This window comes from Mesoplodon mirus (genome assembly GCF_964341445.2).
Source record: "Mesoplodon mirus genome assembly, chromosome: 15".
NCBI classification, from domain to species: domain Eukaryota; kingdom Metazoa; phylum Chordata; class Mammalia; order Artiodactyla; family Ziphiidae; genus Mesoplodon; species Mesoplodon mirus.
In genome coordinates, this window is record NC_138991.1 from 48,957,147 (window position 1) to 48,972,416 (window position 15,270).

Below are 15,270 nucleotides of genomic sequence, written 5' to 3' on the forward strand. Positions count from 1 at the left end.
AGCTGTATTAGGCTAAATCAAATACATTAAAATTTAACCAGCTTCTTTTTACTATCTTAATGTGTCTACCAGGAAATGTTACAATTCCATATGTGACCGCACAGCGCTACTGGGCAGTACTGCTGGCTCTCTTCCCTCCGGTGTACATACAAGGCTGAAACCACAGAGAGCACTGCCTTCTTGTAACCATCTGAAGACAACAGCACCATGATGCCACGTTAGTGTTAGCATTTATTTTAAAAATACACAAAATATAAATTCTTTACATCAAAGTGTGATGACCTCACTTATACATTGTTCCATACTTACCTGGTTTTGCTTGCATCCTGTGCAAACATTAAGAATAAATGGATTTGATTCTGATTTTTTGCTATGGTTCATGTAAACAGTTGAGACTGCTACATAAAGTAGGTTGTTTTAAAAGGTAAAATGGCCACAGGAAACCAACAGTAAAACAATTCAATTTGGTTTGTTTGTTTAACGAAATTGGCAGAAGTCTTAGCAGATAGATAATTGAAGACTTAATATTGGCTTCTAGGCATTTTAAATATTAAAAACCTTGAGGTTTTCTTGTAAACATAACCTAGACCTTGTTGGCATTAAGTATGAAAGTAAAATATTAAACCATGATTTTCATCATCCTGCCCATGTCAGTATACACTCTCTTTATTATGAGAATGAAACCAAATAATAAACAAAATACATCAGGAATTTCAAACTGTACTGCAGAGAAGGTCCCAGCTGGTCTCTTCTGGGAGCGGTCTAACTTAAGCTGACCCTGCCACTGGCTGAGTATGATCCCCTCTGTCCACTGGACAGTGCAGTGCCACAGGCCACGAGATGGTCAGTTCCTCTTGCTCCAAGTCTTCTGAAGCAATCGAGACTCTACTTCCACCTCTGCTGGCTCTGCCGTCCTTCCTTGGGCTTGAATTCACTGGGTTACTGGTTTGCAACTATTGTCAAGACTGTACTGTCCCTTTAAGGTACCACATGCCGCCATAGCTTACACAGCAGTCCTATGAATAGAGAAACATGTCAAGGGCAGACTTTAGCAGGAAAAGGAGCTACTTACATCCTGTGCAGAATATCAAAACTTGATTTATGATTAACGGAGAGAACACAAATGGGAGATCAGAATCTGCCTGACCACGACACTGTGGTCACCGCCCAGCCTCCTCCATGTGTGGGCCTCAAGCCCCTCCTCTCCTCAGGGGTTATCTTAAGAGTGAGGGACTATAAATGAATGTGCTCTATAAATACAAAAACTGAATAAGCTGACCAGAACAAAAGTGCTTCATAAATAGCATCAGCATCTATGGACCTGGAATATAGGAATACTAGAATACAGGGAATTTGTCATCAGCTTTCAGTGTTCCAATGCTTCTGCAAGTATGATATTTGTAGCACAGAGTCAATTCATAAAGGCATTATAGGGACTGCTTAACAGGAATTAAGTATTTTCATATACTAGACAAATGATATATTCCTTTTTAAACTAAATTTTATTTAAAAATTGTTCTACTAAAAGCAAGTAGCACAAGAGTTAGTATGTGGCTATGGCAAAAACCATGAAAGTGGTACACGATTCAAAGGAGTGGGGTAAGGATTCTAACCTAGGCCCTGTCACTGTAAAGGATGACTATATTTTTTTAAGATGGAGCTTACATCTTATTCAATTTAGTCCTTTTGCATATACCAACCACACTGATGCCAATTATCTGTTGCTGAAGACCCGACTGGCTGGGAAGGAGTCCAGAGGAAGCCTGATTTATAAACACAGCAGTAGGAAAGGTACGAGACTAGGTCCCTTTCCACACAGTCAGCCTCTATCTAAGACACGGAGGAGCCAGCTGTGGGCGCCCTCGGTCTTAAGCTCACAGTCAGCAAAAGCCTAGAGCCTCCGGATATTATTATACACAAAATGGATGTACCTTTAGCACTTTATCCACCTCCTGTTTACTCAGATCTTCTCCACACTCCTGAGTCAGCCGAGACTGGATCATGTTCCGGCGTACCCGGTAATTTTTGGAAAAAATTTCAAGCAAAACCTGTCGATGCTTTAGTAGCAAAAACATGTTATTATGGGAAATAATCACCTAAAAGAGAAACATCCCCGAACAAGAAACCCAAAGGCTATGCCCCTAACTCCACGCTGCAGTCTTTGATCAAAGTCCCTGTTCAGGACTTCTGGTTAAAGACAAACACGTTTGGCCAATTTGTCACCTCTTAAGACCCCAATAAAATGAAGAAATAAAGGTATATGCCCACAAGAACAAAAACCCAGTGAAGCATCGGCAGAGGATGAGTGATTCAGACATACTTTTTCGTGATTAAAAAACAGGGGTGGTAACTGATTCTGCAGGCAGGTGAAGCCACCATCTAAACTGCGTGAAGACAGAGAACAGGATGAGGAGTGAGTGGCTTAAAGTCCTGACACACAAGACAGGATGCCATGAAAAGCATTACGTCCCAAAGAAAAACTAAATAGGAAGGAGAGAGGATAGTCAAAATCCCCACCCCCTGCAAAGTACAAAAGGTATTAAATGAGAGAAAAAAGATTTGATCCACTGGTTCCAACATACGACCTAAGAATTCCGGAAGAACAGAGAAAAACAGGTACAGGAATTACAAATCTATCACAGAACTTCATAAGAATGACTCAACTGTCCAGGACAGTAATAATCCACACCAGGGTGCATCTGGAGTTGCACTGATGTGCTACATGAGGAGTGAGGAAAACCGTAGTTTGGTTTAAGGGAAGGGCGTGGATCAAACTGAAAAGACCAAGGAACAGAGTGTCAGTGCACAACAACTCTGAAAGCTTGAATACAGTGGAAAATGATCTTAAATTCAGAGGAAAATGATTTGCCCTCCAAAATCCTAGTCCCAGACAAATAATAAAACCTGAGGACAAAAGAAAGCCATTTTAAGACATGGAAGAATGCAGACAACTCCTCTGAGCCCTTAGAAGCTAAAATTAAGCAACAAGGAAGACAAAAGATTGCAAGCCAGCGAGAGACATGGAGCTGGTCCCGCTGGAGAGGCATCCGGGGAGTCAGACTCAAGAACGGTACTACTCTTGGTATCTATGTGTTCAGAAAACCATGTAAGTGAAAATAGGAAGTAGTATAAAGAAGAAATGATGTCAATTATATTTCAATAAAGCTGGAAAAAAGAGGAAAAAAAAAAGAAGAAATGTAATCGTAGATACTACTGGTATTTGGCTCTACAATGAACAAATTTCCAGTCATGATGCCATAAGCATTGATATATGACTTAACAAAAGAATTGTCATAACACATCCCACACCTGTCTACATTCTCCCATAGCTGAGAACTACATCCTCATCCACCACAACAGGAAGCCCATTGATAACATCAAGTTGAGACATCAGAGAGCAGTATAAGCACGTTTTGCAAATATATAATAATTTTTTTAAATGGAGGAACTCTTTTGGTGGTATCTTGTAGTTAAAAAGTGACTGCCTCTGAGGAGTGGGAATCAGGCAGGGCAGGAGATGGTTTCCCATATAGCTTCAGTCTTACTTATTTTTAAGAACATGCACTTATACTTTTTTCTTTTTAATTATTGGAGTACTTCAGGAGTAGGAAACCCAGATGCCACCTATTCTGGCCAAAAGCACACAGAGACTGTTCCAGTTTGCTCTCCATCTACGGCACCATCACAGAAGGCCCTGCCCCTTTGGTATTCTCAGCCTGCCTGTCAGTCCCCTTCTAAGAGGCAAAAGGGGACACACAACTCAGTGGGGGCCTTTGCTCACTCCCCTTCTCCCCACACCTGAGGGATAGGACCTGGAAAAGGACAGATCAATTGGAGTTTAGCAATTAAATCTTAATCTTTAAAACTCAGGCAAGCTCATGATTTAAGGAAAACTTCTGGACCTCAGGTGCTGCTGGCTGCATTCATATTCTGTTCACTGGACACCCGTGACCCTTCCTGTCTGGGTGTGACTAGAGGGAAAACGACCAATTTCTCTAACCTGAGATCTGATCCAGCACCTGAGATCTGATAAGGAATCCTTTTAATTCCTACCGCCATCAGCCACCTGAAAAATGTGGTCCATCACAGGTTCACAAGCCTGCCTGGGCATCAGAATCATCTAGAAAGCTTTGCAGAAACTTAAATACCTAGGAGCCTACCCCATCCCTATGGAACTGAACTGAATCTCTGAGGTCAGTCCTGGGAATCTCTGTATTTTTTAAAAGGCGGTTTTGATGCCAATGGTCCAGACTGGCATTTGGAAACCACTGGTTTTGGCTCACACTGCTGGCACATCCAGCATGTCTGAAGAACACAGGGACACAGAGCCAGAACATTTAAAATTGGGGGCGGCCGGAGAATCTGAAGTGGACACAACTGCACTTTGGGTCTCCCCAAAGGTCTAACCCTCTGCAGAACACCGACCTGCTCCTGGGGAGGACGGCAGCTCAGGGGCACTGCAATTCACAAACCGCAATTTTGTGGTCACCTCACCTGGTCACTCATGTCTCCAGACTCCCAGAGGGCGAACACCTTCTGCTCATCCGGGGAAGCAGCCGTCTGTGGGGGAAACTGACCAAGGCCCAGGTGTGAGCCGGCCGATCTCGTGTTCACCACCTGGACCCTCCCTCCCCCGGGGCCCTCAGTCTGCACCCGCCCAGTTCTGGGAACAGAGTTCCAGTCCCAGCTCCTGCCTCCCACCAGCCGTGGGCCGTGGGCCGCCGCACACCTGCCTCTGCATCCTCCTCCTCACCAGCCGCTCCCCGCGCGCAGAGAGGCTCCTGTGAGGAGCCGGACGCATCGGCCCGCGGCCCGCGGACATGCTCGGTAAGGCGGGGAGGAGGCTGCTTCTGTTTTTCCCATCAGCCTGGCATTAGCTCTCCTCTCTGCTTTAACATCCAGCGTCCTCCCACCCTAAATATCAACCCTCTGATGTGTCCTGAGAAGCATCCCGCCCCCGTAACTCCTTAGGAATATCCTGAGGATTCCTTTCAATCCCTCCCACAAGGGCCGTGCCCGTACAGGTTAGAGGGGCTGCCCGACCCTAAGCGGCCCGTGCCTCGCAGCTCAGCAGCGTCCGAAGTGGGCCGAGGAAAGGGTGGCCCAGGCTCCTGGTTCCTGGAGAAGGGGGACGGAGGAAGGGGCGCCTGGTGGAGTGGCACCGCAACACAAGCAAGAGTAACAGTTCCTACCACGTAGAGCCCCAGGTGCGGCTCTAAATATACAGTGTCATTTGCTACCAGAGAGGAAGCGAGGTGTTGCTGCCTCCACTCCCCATGAGAAAAGCTCGGTTCGGAGAGTTCACTCAATGTCTGTGGTCACACAGCTAATAGGTGGCAGAGCCAGGAGTTAAACTCAACTCTTTGCAAGTGTACTTGCTCTCCCTGGGCCTCAGCTCCCTTGTATAAAGAAAAACAAGGCTGGACAGGAACATTCCACCTTGGACATGACCGTGATGCAGGATCACGGGTCCCGAGGGTGGCCCACTCCATGCCCCTCGCCCTCTATCCACTCCAACAGCACAAGATGGCCTGGCTAACATCAGGCAGGCACCTCTCCCTTGCCTGGCTCAGTCAGTCAGCAAAAGGCGAGTCTGCAGATAACCGGACCCGTTTGCTACGTGGACAAGGGTGGCTCCGAACAGGGCAGGGCCCCCAAACCCCAGTACTTTCTGTAGAGAGCTCACCAAGGAGGCTCCTTGCCACGAGGGCCAGATCCCCCGGGACACCCCAGCCAACCTGGGACCCAGGGCCTCTCGTCCTAGTTTCTGCTCCTCACGTACACAGGGATGGGCCTTTGCCTCACATCACCCAGGGGTGCAGGTGCTTCTGACCTTAGACTGCAGACGTCAGCGCTCCCTTGTTAGGAGGTAGACACAGCCCCACCTCACCCCACGTGCTGCCAGGTGTGGACAGAGCCTGGGAGAGAGAATGACGGGCACAGCCTCCCTGGGGCCACAGCCTGGCATGCTTCACCCTCAGCGCAGGGAGGTGGTCTCCAAGGGTCCCTCTGCTCTTGCACTTCCTCCCCTCTAGGGCCCCTTCCAATGACGGGGACAAGAAGCCTCGGGCGGGGAGGGCCGGGGTGGGGGGTGGGGTGGCCCGCCCTGCACCTGCAGACGTGGCACCAGAAATGCTAATGGAAAGGCCACAGGGCCACGCTGGTCAGCCAGCCTCCAGGGCAGGGAGGCCCACCGGCAGGAGCCCAGGCACAGCTGGGGGCTCTGGTGAGAGGGCCAGCTCATCTCAGCTGAAGCAGAAAGGATTTAAGACTTGGAGCCACTGTACAGAGGTTCAACTTCCAGCTCTATCACTTCCTGGGTATGTGACCTTTAAACAAGTTCATTCTACTTTGAAACTCTGGCTTCTTCATCTACGGTTGCAAGAAGATCAAATGATACTAGAAGTCAAATCACCTTGAAAAACGGCAAAGCTGACAGGAATGAGGGAGGTGCCGGGACAGGAGGGGGCTAGACCCCGGGACGGAGAGCCGGCGTGACCAAGGAAGGCCCTGCTGTGTGCCAAGCCAACAGGTGATGGCCTTCAGACTCCCACTCAGCCCTCACCAAAGCCCCTTGACACAAGAACTAAGATTCACCCACTCGAGATGAGGGTGCAGAGCGGAGAGGCTGACCAGCCCAAGGTCACACCCAGCAACCACGTGGGAGCCGATATTCACACCGAGGCCGACAGTCTCCCAGGTGCCCCTGCCCCGTGCACCCTACAAACAGCTGTTTCCCCCAAAGCCGGCAGGGCTCAGGCCACTCTGGTACCAGGTTCTCTCCACAGCCACTTTCAGCCAGGAAAGATGCTGCCGACCCAGGAGCCCTCCGAGGGGGCGTGTGCTGCCCGTCCAGCAGGCGCTACTTACAGGCACCAGTATCTGCTTGCAGCCGGCGGCCAGCACCGTTTCCTGCAGCATGCGGTCTGAGATGCCGCTGAAGAGCATGTGGCCGGGGGGCAGGCTGGCCAAGTGCAGGTTGAAGAGGCGCTTGAGTTCGCTCAGCGTGAGCACAAACTGTCTCTGAAAGGTGGCCTCCACGAAGGCCTTCAGTTCCCGGGCCACGGGGGTACCAGCAGAGCCTGAGGGCGGGTGCCCGTTGAAGCTGTCCCCGCCTGCCCCCCGCGCAGCAGGCAGCCCGTTGGCCAGCCTGCTGTGGAGGCCACCGCCGGGCGAGGTGTCCATGGGCTGCTCATCCTCCGCCCCCTGCTCTTCCTCTTCTTCCCCCTCCTCACTCATGGGCTCCTCCTTGATCCGCACAGCGGGCAGGACCGAGGACGCCCGCAGCTGCTCCTTCCTCCGCTGCAGCTCCCGCTCCAGCAGCGCGTGGTTCTGCTGGGCCTGTCTTTTGGCGACTTGGACCCGCTGGTCCCCAGAGACCTGCCCAACAGGCCCTGCGGAGAGACACAGGGCTGCTCAGGACAGTAGGGACCGTACAGGGAAGGGCCTGAGATGAAGGGCCCCGGCCCCTCTGCCCCACAGACGTTCCCTTCCATCCTGATGGGGACACCCTGCTGACCAGAGGAAGGGGACAGGGAAAATGCAAGCCAGCTGGTACAGAAGCAAGCGGCCCAGCCTGCCTTTCGCCCCCACCTTACCCAGAAGGAATGTGGCTACCCCAACAATGAGGGAAGAAACAGAACCAGGAAAAGCAGATTCCCACATTCAGAGACCCCAGCCAGGGTGGGTTACTGCTGAGTCCCTGCCACCGGCATCCCTGCCAACCCAAGAGGGCGAGAAATCTCAGCAGCCTGGAACCCAGACACAGCCCTGGAACCCAGAAGCCTCAGTCCCTGAGGCCAAGGCTCTGCCACTGGACAAGCCTCCAGCTGAGGGAAGAGGGCACAGAAGGACAGCCAACAACGAGCCACACCCCCTCATATCCCCCCACAGGCTGAGCCCTGACTAGTTCCAGAAAAGTACCCCTTCTGGAGCCAGTGTCAGGGTTAGGGGCCCACCCAGCCAACACCCCTCCACACCTGATTGTCCATCCGGCTTCTTTGGCATGGTTTCCTTCACAAGATTATAAACTTTTTCTAATCTGAAAAGAAGAGCGACCCTCTTAACTTTAAACCGTGTCCCCTCACGTCACCTGCCTCCCAGCAGAAACACCCCCTTAAGCCCTGGACATCCTAGTCCCTGAAGACGCCGCACGCCTGGAGCTTCGCCGGTCTCTCCCGGCGGCTCGGAGCCCCATGGCGGGGGCGGGGAGTGCTGGCCCGCCCTCCCTTCCCCAGCTGCTCCCCTGCCAGCCTGCCTGGGGCCACACAAGCCCCCGCTCCCGCTGCTCAGTGCTTTCCCCTCCTTCCCGACCCTTCAGAACAGACGCGGGTCAGTTCGAGTCAGCTCGGATCAGCAGGCGTGTCTGTGCCAGGTCTCTGCCGGGGGGATTCTGGGACCGAGCAGCAAGGTCCACCTGAGTGGAGGAGGGGTGCACACAGCCCCAAATTTGCATTCCCGCCCCAGATGCAGCCAGGCTGTGCTCCCCGCTGGAAGCAGGTGGCTGGGGACAACCTGGTGTTCCTCTGCCTGGCTCCCCCTCATCCCGCCCAGCGAGCTCTTACTTGGCCTGGATGCCTGTCCACAGCATGTGCTGCCGCTGGACCACATCTGGATGCTTCTTGATGAACTCCCCGTCATACGGCAGTATGAACTCCCAGCCCTTGTTGATCCTCACTACGGCCATGTGCTCTAGAAAGTCCTTCACGTCTTCCGCGCAGAGCTGGGGAGAGGGGGGCAAAGGTGAGGCACGCCCAGCCCCCCATTCCTCCAGTAGTGGGGCCGGGCCTCGGATCAAGAAGAACTTCACTTACTTTAGTCACCGCTGCCACCTCTTTCCTTACCACCCACCGGCTCTGCGTGAACTTCCACATCTAAGGGAGAAAAAGAAGCTTGTTTCCAGGAGGCAGGGATCCTACTAGGCCTGTCCCCAAAACCCCTGCTGTTGTCCTGGGAGCCTGGGATGAGGGCACAAAGCGGCGGCTCTGAGCCGGCCTGGGTCTCAGGCAGACTGGGTCTGGGTCCTGGCTGAGGGCAGTCACTTCAACTCTGAGCCTCCATCTCCTCCTCTGCAAAGGACCTCCTGGGCCACCTCTTCCAGGAGGGCAGCTGGACCCACTCCACACCACAGAAGCTCCCTGGGATGGGGGATACCTTGCCCGTATGTCACCTACAACTCAGATTTGACTAGACCCTCTCCCAGACCCCCAGATGTGACGGTGTCTGCGCGAACAGAGGAGGGCTGACAGGCAGCTGAGGGTGAGTGGCACACGTGTGGAAGGCGAACCTGGGAGTCGATGCCACTGCACCCGGACCCCCAGAGACGAAAATAAACCACACAGGTATCTGGACGCTAAGTACCCACAGGAGCTGGGACCCCCAGCTGGGAAAAGAGAAAACGGAGGCACTCTCTGAAACAGCTTAAGGGCTGCCTGGTGTGATCAGGTCTGCTCATGAGCTCACCAAGGTCACCACAGACAGCTCCAAGGAGACAGATTGCAGCAAACTCAAAGCACACTGCCAAGGTCAAGGGAGGCAGCGCAGGTCCCAGCAGCTCAGGGGTCAGGCCTTTGGGAGGGATGCCTTGGCTGGGACTTAAGCTCTGAATAAGGGCTGGGGGGCAGATAGGGTGACGGGGTGGAGGCATGAGCCAGCTCAGGAGCTGCAAAAAGCCCACAGCAACAGTGCAGGAAACATGCACGAGGAAAGCGGTTGTGAACTGGGGAGCGTGAGCCCCACTCAAAGAGGGTGCTGTTTGGGGGTGCGGGTCCAGTGGTACCAGACTGTCCAATTATTCATGACGACAGAAATCTAGTTTGAATCATGACTGTGATTTGTAAAAATAGACAACTAAGTCAACATTTTAAAAACACCACTCAGGTCAAATGGCTCCTTGGCCAGAATCTACCTATGGGACTCCAGTTTGCAACCTCCAGGCTAGGAACTCAAAGGTTCTTATGAAGCTGAAGACTCCAGGGTCTGAGAGGAAGGAGAAGAAAGGCACAGAGACCAGAGCCCTCCACTCCCCCCAGCCCCACCCTGGCCACACATACCTGCCCTTTGCCCACTGCCTGGGCGAAGGTCCGGGACGCTCTGTGCTGCCCCAGTCCTCCTCCCATGATGCCCCAACCCGGGAGGCCAGACAGCCTGGGCACTTACAACAAAGTCTCGGCCCCTGCAGAGCACCTCAGCAGGCACACCGCTGTGAGGGCTAGAAGAGTCCTTGGGGTACAGGATGTCACTGCCAATGAGACAGGGTGGCAGGTCAGTCCCTGTCCTCAGCCCATCTGCCCCCCACCCCCTCAGGCTCCAAGTGGAAGCTCAGGCCTCTTTCCAACACAGGCGAGTGCTGGCCTGGGCCCCAACCGCTCCCCTCAGACCCTCCCCTTTTCCCTGGGAGCCTGGATCCAAGAGTTCTTCCTCCTACCCCTTTCCCAACGCCCCCCTCACACACTGGCCCAGCCCCAAGGGCCCTGACATAGTCGGAGGGGCCAGGAGCTCAGAGACAGACAAGGTGAGCCCAGGACTCTGGCAGACAGCAAGTCCCACCTGTAAAGCAACACACAAGGCCTTACCACTGGCTGAAAGGGAAGGGGGGAGCAGTGTGAGCTGAGGCAGGAGGGGTCAGGGACTGCGATCCAGACAGACCCCAAGCACGGGTGAGGCTGAAGCCTTTGGAGAGAATGGGACCAGCACTCAAGGCTCAGGGACCTTCAAGGGCAAATGAACAGGCACCAAGGCTTAAAAGTGTCTCCTGACCCCAAGTCCAGACGCAGACCCTGTTGCCCAGGAAAACACACACGTCCCTGGCCATCCGTGCCCGGGGCGCCTTTGCTCTCCCCGCCCCACTCGCCTCCTCAATCTCACCTGGCAGCCAACTACTACTTTCCTTCAAGGTTGAGCTCTGTGTCCACCCTTCCTGCAAAGCTCTACGGGACAGGGCCCTGGCCCCATCTCTGCCACATGGAGAGGAGGCACCCACAAGTACATAGTGTGGTCCGTGCGCTGGGCTGTAATGCTGCCTGCCCCACCCGTCCCCCCGGCCCACTTTCCTGAGGACAGGGACAGCACTGAATGAGAGCACAGTGCAGGGCACAGGACAAGCCGTCCAGACGCATTTACTCAACAGATGGGAGCATCCTGTATCACCTCCTCACAGGAACACCGAGGGACAGGGCATGGAAGGACCACTACCCACGGGTGTGGCAGAACACACAGGGCCCAGGAGGGCCTACCTTCAAGTCCCAGGGACGGGCAGACCATAAGCTGAATGGGGCAGCAGGACCAGGGCATGCGCGGTGCTGGGGGAGCTCAAACCCCAGCTCTGTGGCTGCCCGGCTGCCAGACATCTGGCAAGTCTCCGTGCCTCCTCTGGGCGAGCATCCTCAGGGGGCTAATGGGATGGTCCCTCCTGGGTTTCATCCATCCGCAGCATAAATACACATAAGTGTCCCATTTAACAAGTGATGTGCCATCACGAAGGTCCTCGTAATTAAACACTTGTGTCACATAAGACAATAGCTGCAAGGACCCACAAGGCATGTTGGGCATCGTTTCCCAGGGAAAGGCCATCACCATGTGGCAGTGACATGACTTTGCACTTCACTTGGCCAACCATCTGTGAAATGATGGACTTTTTGCAATGAATAACTTTTTAAAAAATTTGGAACAATTTACATTTTGACAGATTGTTCACTTTACATCACACTTTCTAAAAAGTGAGTATTCAAGTATTTTATATTATACAATTTAGAAGTAATATAATTCAAGTGTGCATAAAACATAGCCACACCATATTTACCAAGGGTCTACCATTTGCCGGGCATTATACTGAGTACCAGGGATAAAGGGAGAGTCAAAACAGACAGTCCCTACCCCTAGAAACTGACAGTCTAGGGAGGAGGCAAGGTCTAGAGGAGGAATCAGAGGAGGAGAGAAACTACTGAAGGACAGCAAGCCACAGATTCAGGACCTATGAACCCCAACAGGATACATAAAAAGAAATTCCCACTTAGGCCCATCTTAACGAGCCCTGGGAAGCCAAAGCAAGAGAAAATCTTAAATGCAGCCAGAGGGAAACGAAGGAACATGTATTAGACAGACAATAAAAACAATGGAAGTCAAACTGCAATGAAATTACGTTAGTGTGTGGAAAGAAAATAACCAATCTAGAATTCTATACTCAGTAAAAAATATCCTTAAGACAATATTGTAAATCAGCCATACTTCAATAAAATTAAAAACAAACAAAAATATCCTTCAAGAACAAAGGTGAAATAGACATTTCCAGATAAAGAAAAACCAGAGAAATTCATCACCTGCAGACCTTCACTTTAGCAATAGGAAATTATCAGTTAGGAACTCAGAGATGCCAAAAGGAATGATGAGCAAAATAAAAAGGCAAATACATCAGCAGATCTAAAAAATATTGACTGGACAGTATAATGTCTTATGGGATTTAAAACAGAATTAAAATATATAAATACAATGACACGAGTTGAGAGGAAGATAAATATAAAATACTCTAAAGGTCGTTGAATCGTCATGGATGAGGGTAAAAAGCAGCAACTAATACTAAACTGTGAAATGTGCAGGGTAATCACCAAGTCAAGAAAGGATAACTTCCAAGTTAGTGGGGAAAATGGAATAACAAGAAGGTAAAAATGAATATAAAATGCAATGTAAGCTGGACAAATAAAAAGCACTAAGGTAGACTTAAATCCAAAACATCAGTACTTAACATTCAATTTACATCAGTTAAGCGCTCCCAACTAAGGGGCTAAAATGAACTTACCTCTTCACCACCCAGTTTCCTTGGACTAACATCGCCACCTTCTGGATGCCACGCAGAACAGCCACAGAGTCGATGGAGGGGCCCAGGAGGCTCATCAAGTTGGCAAAAGGCATGACCTTCACTGAGGAGGGCACAGGAGACATCAGACAAGGCAAGAAGGGCCTGGGCTCACATAAGACTCCCAGCGTGACAGTGCTAACAGTAACAGCTGGCATTCACTGGCTGCTGACTCTGGGCAGGCACCCGCCTCTCACTGAGCCCTGGAGGAAACACCCGCTGGAAGACCGAGGCGTGCCTCATGAGGAAGACTCAGCCCAGGAAGGTTTCAAAATTCACCCATGATCACTTGGCTAGTAAGTGGCATGGCCAGGACTTGAACCCAGGCCATCTGGGTCCAAAGTTCATGCACTTCATCACCGTGCCCTGCTCTCCCCGACCCGAGCCCCGAGCCCAAGTGAAGAAGGGGCAGGGCCTGGGGAGGCCCCGTGTCTTCTGCAGCAAGGCCAGCGGCCTGGCTCCCCCTGGGAGCGCCCCTCTCCACTCAGACCCCGGAGCCCCTGGTGCTGGCACCTCAGAAGAGCCCAGGGCCTGGGACTCCACTCAGGTTCAAGGCTCACGACCACCCTAAAGGTTCTGGCCTTCAGCATCCCCACGGTGCGGAGCCTGGCAAGGGCGCCACAAAGTAGTGCAAGTGAACGCGCTTTGTTGTGAAAATGAACGTAGCTCACGTTCACGTGCAAGGCTCTGTACAGTCCCTTTAGAGGCCTCACCTCTGAATCCTCACCTCAGCCCCATGAGCTATCTTAGTCCCCTTTTACAGATAAATAATCTAAGGCTCAGGAAAGCCAGTGGCCTGCCCAGGCTCACACAGCAGGGGAGTGGCAAAGGTGGCAGGGACCTGCAGCCCATCTGAGGTAGCCTGCCACCAGCTCTAGTGCGCCTTCCAGACAAGGCCAGAGCTGTAAAGCTGGGCGGGCTCTGGGTAGTGGGGCCTCTGGTCTCGCCCCTTGGTCCTTAAGTCTTTCGTAACTCCACTTCCCCAGGAGGTGGCAGGGCTGGGGCCCCCCAGAGGGCAGGGCAGGGCTGCCCACTCACCATTCTTCATCAGGATCTTGATCTGATCAGCTAGGGGCAGGGTGCGCAGCTGGGCCATGGACAGGACATTGCTGGGGGCCACGGGTTTTTCTCTGTTGAAAACAAATGCAAAGGGTTAGGAGGCCGGGGGCGCGTTAGGGGGTGGGAAGGGGAAGGGGGGTGAAGGCGTTCAGCCCCTCTACTCACTTCTCCTCCTCCTGGCTGGGAGGCATCAGCATCATGAGGTACTCACTGTGGCAGGAGAGAACGGGGTCAGCAGCTCCCAGGGCTCTGTCCTTGTCCCACCCAGCCCCCAACCAGGCTGTATCCAAGCCCCCCCAAACTCCCACACCCCCTCCTGGCCCTCTCCGGAGGATGATGGGCTACTCCACATCCCTCCCCCATGTTACAGAAGGGGCCACAGTCCCAAGGGAGGACCCACAACAGAGGGACCCTCCTGGGGCCAGTGTCGGGCTCAGTAGCCCTCAGCAGCCCTGGGCTGGCCAGTCTCACCTGGGTGACTTGACAAGCTCTGTGTTCTCAACCCCGCTGGAGCCCTGGCACAGCAGGTACTGGCGCTCATGCTCAGAGCGGCTGTCCTGTTGGGGAGGAATAGGGTGTGAGAGGAACCTCAGCCAACATTCCAGACCTCCCTCTGTGATCCAGTTCTCACCCCTGCATCACCTTCTGCTCCAGCCACCCACTGTCCTGCTCTGAGGCCAGCCACAGGATCAATCCAACCTCCTGAGCATGGCACTCAAGGCCTCTGCGATGTGGACTCAACCAACTACCTTCCTGCCTTTATGACTACACAGCCCCAGCACCCACGTCTCAGTGCCCTGTCTGATACAGGAACACTGAAAGCAATGATAAAAATAACAACTAACATTCACTGAGCACCTACTATGTGCCAGGCCCTGTTCCAATGGCTGTATACATACTCTAACTCATCTCATCCCCAAAATAACTATGAAATTAGGTACTCTTACTAGTATTCCCATTTTACAGATAAGGAAACTGAGGCTCAGAGAGATTAAGTAATTTGCCTAAGGTTACACACTAGGAAATAGCAGAGCTTCTGGAAGTCTGACTGACCCAAAGTGTAAGGCTCTGTCAACACAAATCTCTCAGAATAATCAGGGGCTGCTCCTCCTCCAGAAAAACGCTGCAGAGCCCTTGTCTATGGTGTCTTTGTGAGCTAACATTCAATTGCTTCCCTTACTCAACACACAGTTTCGAGGACTGCGCTCTAAGTCAAGTACAGTAAAAATCACCCTTGGCAGGTGCACAGTGAACTCAGCCATGGGACAGGTGGCTGATTCTCCACGGAGCAGCCGATGAAGCATCTAGCCTTCATTCAGGACCCACGATACTTAAAAGTATGTAACCAGGGCTTCCCTGGT

At 52.4% G+C, this 15,270-nt stretch overlaps 1 protein-coding gene across 4 annotated transcripts in view; it reads right to left on the minus strand.

The window, feature by feature from the left end:
• Positions 1 to 214: 214 nt before the first annotated feature.
• POLR3E (RNA polymerase III subunit E) overlaps positions 215 to 15,270 on the minus strand; it is a 31,704-nt gene continuing 16,648 nt past the window's right edge. For all 4 annotated transcript variants that reach the window (XM_082643641.1, XM_082643640.1, XM_082643642.1 and 1 more), the window contains 12 exons: positions 14,381 to 14,466; positions 14,075 to 14,119; positions 13,889 to 13,980; positions 12,794 to 12,914; positions 10,159 to 10,240; positions 8,814 to 8,873; positions 8,565 to 8,722; positions 7,980 to 8,041; positions 6,871 to 7,394; positions 4,495 to 4,572; positions 1,932 to 2,057; positions 215 to 1,016 (listed from right to left, as the gene is read on the minus strand). In XM_082643641.1, the coding sequence (XP_082499767.1) occupies positions 960 to 1,016; positions 1,932 to 2,057; positions 4,495 to 4,572; positions 6,871 to 7,394; positions 7,980 to 8,041; positions 8,565 to 8,722; positions 8,814 to 8,873; positions 10,159 to 10,240; positions 12,794 to 12,914; positions 13,889 to 13,980; positions 14,075 to 14,119; positions 14,381 to 14,466 (1,491 nt within the window). In that variant the 3' untranslated portion in view covers positions 215 to 959. The remainder of the gene's footprint in view (positions 1,017 to 1,931; positions 2,058 to 4,494; positions 4,573 to 6,870; positions 7,395 to 7,979; positions 8,042 to 8,564; positions 8,723 to 8,813; positions 8,874 to 10,158; positions 10,241 to 12,793; positions 12,915 to 13,888; positions 13,981 to 14,074; positions 14,120 to 14,380; positions 14,467 to 15,270) is intronic.